At 39.6% G+C, this 6,234-nt stretch overlaps 1 protein-coding gene across 1 annotated transcript in view; it reads right to left on the bottom strand.

Moving 5' to 3' along the window:
* LOC134751526 (lysine-specific demethylase RSBN1L) overlaps window positions 1-5,842 on the bottom strand; it is a 30,330-nt gene extending 24,488 nt beyond the window's left edge. The window contains exons 1-5 of the mRNA XM_063686964.1: window positions 5,430-5,842; window positions 1,997-2,645; window positions 1,420-1,608; window positions 697-814; window positions 120-308 (exon numbers count right to left, since the gene is read on the bottom strand). Coding sequence (XP_063543034.1) covers window positions 120-308; window positions 697-814; window positions 1,420-1,608; window positions 1,997-2,645; window positions 5,430-5,640 — 1,356 coding nt within the window. The 5' untranslated portion in view covers window positions 5,641-5,842. The remainder of the gene's footprint in view (window positions 1-119; window positions 309-696; window positions 815-1,419; window positions 1,609-1,996; window positions 2,646-5,429) is intronic.
* Between the last annotated feature and the right edge of the window lie 392 nt (window positions 5,843-6,234).

A 6,234-nucleotide genomic window follows, 5' to 3' on the forward strand; every position in this document is an offset into this window, starting at 1 on the left:
GCCATACAAAGAACGCATTAATGAAAAAAATAATTGTAAAGAAGCTATTATTCGCCCACAAATTAAAACTATTAAGCATAGACGGAACTTATGAACTCGTTCAGTCTGAAAAGTCTCACCTGCTGGTAATACCGACTGATGGTAGTGGTCTCTATATCCGACGCTCTCGCTAAGACACCAGCCTTGACGGTGAGATTAGGATGTGTGTCGGCTAAGTACTGCAGGAGGCAGGGGAAGGCGCCGGCAGCTCCTCGTACTACGCCGCAGACGTGGTGCGCCCAGCCTTCGCTGTCCTCAGAGAATACTAGCTGTGGGACAAAACATAAATCAATGCAAAAGTTTTTGAAACATTGCGGCTGAGCGGTTATATTTTACAGCCCTGACCAGAATTTTCTATCAAAATTTTATCCCAATGTACATTTTGGTACTCAATAACGTGTATTTCAAAGATACGAAATGGAAATAAGTGACAAATAATGTGTCTACAACTCTACCTACACACTAAATTACGATGGTCAAAATACTCAAAATAGGACCTATAATTGTGAACTGCACATTTACATTTGATAAGTAGCACCTTTAGAACTTTTTGAATCCGGTGATAATTTACATGATTCTTCTCTGGCAACATTAAGAAAGCATTTCTATAGTTTTCCCCTTATTCATACCTAAGTAAGTCACCCATTATTAACATACCTTAAGGAATTCTTTGGCGAGCGATTCCTGCTGACTCGCAGACAGCATATCGACGTCCCTCTGATGCAAATAGACAACACTAGCGCCACCGTTTGGATGTGTGTCTACCCGCATTAGTCTGAGAACAAACATTTTATTATTATTGGGTTCTTGCTAACCTACCTACATTGCTTGGGATGAATTTAATGACCGCTGACAATGCAATTGTATCAGATTGAGATATTGTACATACTTTTTTGGATATATGATTGAAGTTTGAACTTACTATTTAAGTAACTGAAACCATGTGAAGGCTACTGGATACAGTGCATTATTTTCGTTCTCTTATTGCCTGCACCTTTAACCAGATTGTCAATTTACCCTGTTAACCTTCTGGCTACATCCTCCGGTTAGTTGTTGCCACTCGAGAACCTTTCTACTATGTCCGATGCTACTCAAAGAATGATCATGATAACCTAATGCCAGTCGCACAAAGCAGGATTAGCAAACTGATCAACGTCACTCAGCAGGGAGCTATGAAACTTTCCATACAATAAAATTTAACAAATGCTTTAGCATAATCATTTATTTATCCACAGACAACAATGGTCCACACAATACAAATTATACATATTAACACAATACAAATTAACATAAGATTAAAATTAGACATTAAAATTAGGTTAGGGGTTAGGTGGTTTAACGGGGACGGTTTGGTGCAACGGACTCTAAGCTAAGTGTTACCTGTGGTACTTGAGTCCCTTGAGCGTGGGGTGGTCGTCCCTGGGGTCGGCGATGGCGACGACGGCGGCGGTGACGGCGGTGACGGCGGTGGCGGCGGGGCGGCGGCACTGCACGCCGATGGACGCGCGCTTGATCCGCGCCCGCCGCCGGCAGTGGTGACACGACGAGTGACGAGACGAGTGGGATGATCTGAAAGTGGGATTTTGTACAAAATACTTTTTTTTGGCCTTTGTCAGACTCCGACTGTATTTTTCCTTCAACTGGCGAATAATACTCGTCGAGACAATTCTAACAAGCCCGAACACAATTAGGTTGCGTTGCTTTATCACACGAGTTCCTATGGCCACCTCCTGTGTCCATCATCAATCAGATCGGCTGGTGGTACCATATAATTGCATTGTCACCCGACATACATAAGTATGCAAATTTTCTGGTTTAATGGAAACCGGGTCAAATTGAACTTCCAAGATTTGATTACAGACCGACATGCAGACAACAGAACGGGTAAAAACTTAATAAAAACTTGTAAAAAAGAAAAATATTAAATATAAAACCAAATCTAAATTCTACAACTCACTTTTCCCTCTCCTTTTCCTTATCTCTCTCCTTCTCCTTTTCCACTTTAACCCTATCCTCCACTTTCACTTTAACATCCACATTGTCCCCAACACTCCTCCCGCTCGTCACAAATATCTGCGGCGCAGTCCCCATCTCCTGTTTAACCTTAAATGGTAACTCCAAGTTTCCATAACAAGGCAAGGTTCTCCTCGGAGTCGGTTGGAAGCGAATAGCTTTCATAGTCAAGCTGTAATGCGCTGGTCTTCTAACTGTGTTTTCCAGTAAGACATTTTGTTGGGTCACTCTTGGGTATTTGTATTTGAACATGGATTGGTGAAAATGCGTGTTGATTATCTTTAGCTGTCTGGATACTGAGCCGAAGACTCTTCTAGTGACTTCATCATTTGGGAAGCTTTTATTCAGCTGCGTCTGTCTCCAAGAGGCATTTAAGCCGAAGTCTTGAAGGGCGGAGAGGCTGAAGCTATCATTGAAGAGTAGGGGGTTGTGGACAGGGGGGGTTTTCTGCAGGACGTGGAGAGTCAGGACGGCCGCGTCGCCGTACCCTCCGGAGTCGAAGACCGGCCAGATCTTGGTGAGCTTGGCGGGCTTGACGTTGTCTCCCCAGACACAGAGCTCGTTTGAGTCTATGCTGACCTTACGCTTTTTTCCTGAAAAAGAAAACATTTTTTATAGCAAACAAACATGATGGTAGGAGGAACAGCAGCTTACGGACGCTTGCCACTGCCACGGTGGTGCGGTGGTCTGGTGCGCTATTGCTACAAGCTATTGCTGACCCTTTATAATTATAAGTCTTCAAAGATTCACTTTTTTGAGTGTGTTGATAAGGACCATTCATTCATTCATTAAAAAAAGTGAGTTTAAACCTGTGTTCTTAATAAGTAATAAATTCTGACTAAGAAAAAAATAATCCAATCCAACATTTTGCATGTTATCGAAAGGCATATAATAATAATAGCCTTTATTTCAGACAAGTGTTTTGTAAGTACAATTTGTTAACATATATGTATATATATATATATATATCTAATTTCCATCTGTATGCCTTTTGTAGGCAAAGGCCTCCCCTAACTCTTTCCATTTATCCCTATCTTTTGTTACTGTAGTCCAGCAACCTCCTGCTGCTCTTAATCTCATCATCTCAAAGGCATATGGCTAAAAAAAAAACAGGCCCCTAATATCCAAAACAGTGTTCTCGGAAACTTCTATGAACCTTATTCACATACACAATAACTGAAAATGTAATACCTTTTATCTGTAAACGACACAATTATCATTTGAAGATGATCCGGTATTACAAATTAGTCTTTTTGCTTAAACAGTAAGGTTGATATTTAAATGGATTCTATCGTCAACATAGTTGTTTTGATTCAGTTGATCTCGCTACTTGGCAGTCGCTTTTATGTGTGTTACATAAATCTTTCCTCTCTCTCTATTTACCAGTGGGTCATAGTACTTTGCTAGTAAGTCTAGGAAAATATACTTACTGTGTATACAGCTAATATTACTAGTGTATGACTGAAACCAGTTTTTTTTCCGAAACCGAAACTTTTGAGTTGATGTATTCAAGTCTTTAAAAAAACTGCCAAGTGCGAGTGGAATTCGTGCACAAAGGGCTCCGTACTATTACGCAAGAAACGGCAAACAAACCACGTGTGTTGTATGGGAACTTAAATATTTATTTTATTCTGTTTTTAGTAGTTGTTGCTATAGCGGCAACAGAAATACATCATCTGTGAAAATTTCATCTGTCCGTCTGTCTGTCACCAGGCTGTATCTCATGATTCATGAACTGTGATAGCTAGAGAGTTTTCAAGACTGCGGAAAATAACTTGGGGGGACATTGGGTCTCCTTGTCTCACGCCTCTTTTCACTCTAAACTCTGGGCTGGGAAAACATTTTCCAGAAACTGGATTGGAGTCACATGGGTCTGAACATAGATGGCAAGAAACTGAACCACCTTAGATTTGCAGATGATATTGTATTATTTGAAGAAGGTACAAAGAAACTGCAAGATATGATTGAGTCACTATGCAAGGAAAGCAAAAGAGTTGGCTTAACGATGAACACCACAAAAACAAAATTAATGACCAATTCAATAAAAACAGAAATTAAAATAAATACGACCTTACTAAATTGTGTAGAAGAGTACACATACGTTATAGCCAACTGATATCTCCGGTAGACCTCACTAGCAAAGTAATAAATACAAGAATTACCAATGGATGGAAAAAATATTGGTCTATGAAGGAAGTCATGAAGTCCACTAATCTCAGCATTACCATAAAAAGAAAAGTATTTAACACATGTATCTTACCCTGCATTACATACGGATGTGAGACATGGGCACTCAACATAGAGCACCGAGACAGGCTTAAGTACTGCCAGAGGTCAATGGAAAGAAGTATGACGGGAACACGCAGACTAGACAAAGTGAGAAATGAAGACCTGAGACAAAAAACAAAAGTGACCGACATACTCACTAAAATAGATCAGCAGAAGCAGAAGTAGAGATGGACTGGCCACATGTTGAGACAGGCAGGAAAAATGGAGCAAAATAGTAACGGATTAGTATCCAAGAGGTTGTACACGGGGCCAGAGGAGACCTCGAACAAGATGGGAGGATGAACTCAAACTCACAGCGGGCCCGAACTGGAGAAGAGTGGCCCACGACAGACCTCAATGGAAAGAGCTAGAGGAGGCCTTTGCCAAGCGGCACACTGAGCTACGGGACATACTCTAGCTCAGAATAAAAGGGCTAGATAGATAGATAGCTAGAGAGTTTCTGTGGAATGCATGGAGTCAATAAAACTGTGGATAAATGAACTCTGAATACTTATAGTTATGTCTAGATTTGTTAGCTACACCATCCTACAAATAAATAAAGACTAACTGGTAAAACTCGAATTTCGTATACCCTTAAATTTTTACAGTATCCATGTGAATTGCAGGTGAAAGTAAATACTATGATTTACATAGAACATTAAAAAAAATTGAATGAAGGTACAAGCAACTTTTGTTCTTATGGTAAGCGACAATGTGGTACCTTTTGATTGAAAACGTCACAAATGTGCTATTTAATGCACTATATAACGTCATCGTAAATTAAAAGTCGGCAGTAGAGTAGAAAGTTTCACCAAGGTCAGTCAATTGATGCAATACTCGGAATACCATCGCAAATACTCCATTAACCAGCTTGTAAACTATGAAAAACCTCCAAATATATGATAAATAACAAAAAAAATACTTGTAAAATACGATGAAATGTTTATAAACAGTAATGACCTCTATACATGATGTAACTTAGAATATTCATAGGTTACCAAATTTCCCACCAAAATTACTAACAAAAACATACACTTATATACAAGTAAACACGTTAAGAAACATTTTATAGTATATTGAGTGCTATATTGGCAAGTGTATAGCATTACCTTTAGGTTCCGATGTAGAGCCCTGTCTCGAAGTGGTTGACATAGTTGGATCATATCCCAGTTTCGAAAGTTTTCGATAGTCGTGCGTCACCCGACGACGTTTAGTGGCTTCGCCGGCGTCTGCATCGCTACTTCCACTGAAGTAATCGTCAGTATTATCGCAATTTTCACCAACTTTTACATTGGAATCCAGCGGGCCACTGGACGCCATTGTTTAGAAGCCAACGCTGGTATCAACAAAACATACGCTGGTTTCGTCACTTAAATAACCACGCCACTAACAAATGACACACTGGCAACGTGGTAATAGTTTGCAATTTCACAAAACGGCGAGAAACACATTGATTCGCGATAAAAAACAACTTGCGACGCCATTTACTGCTAACTCACATTTTTTTTGTGGAGTTTTTCAACACGTACAAAATGTCGTATGCCGATTAAAGCACTGACACTGTTTCATACAGCCAAACATACATGTTATTTTTATATATATTTTTTATATTCGATTCCTCATAAATATATTTTTTGTCTATTTCTAAAATAATAAAATTCCGTTTTTATTTATTTAAAAAAAGGAGTATATTTCAGCGCCCTCTGGTGCCGCAGCAGTAGAAACTGGCGAGTAAAATGGCATATCACTACTCAACTTGGTGGTTCAGTAATATAAGCACAGGTGGCGTTGTATAGCACATTTAAACCTCAGAATAATGACTAAAGCATAGAAGTCGGGCAAAAATGCTTCGCAAATATGTATACCCGTACTTTACTTCCTTACGAATTAGATAATGTGCCGAAAAGAGATGCA

Source organism: Cydia strobilella, chromosome 22, assembly GCF_947568885.1.
Source record: "Cydia strobilella chromosome 22, ilCydStro3.1, whole genome shotgun sequence".
NCBI lineage: Eukaryota > Metazoa > Arthropoda > Insecta > Lepidoptera > Tortricidae > Cydia > Cydia strobilella.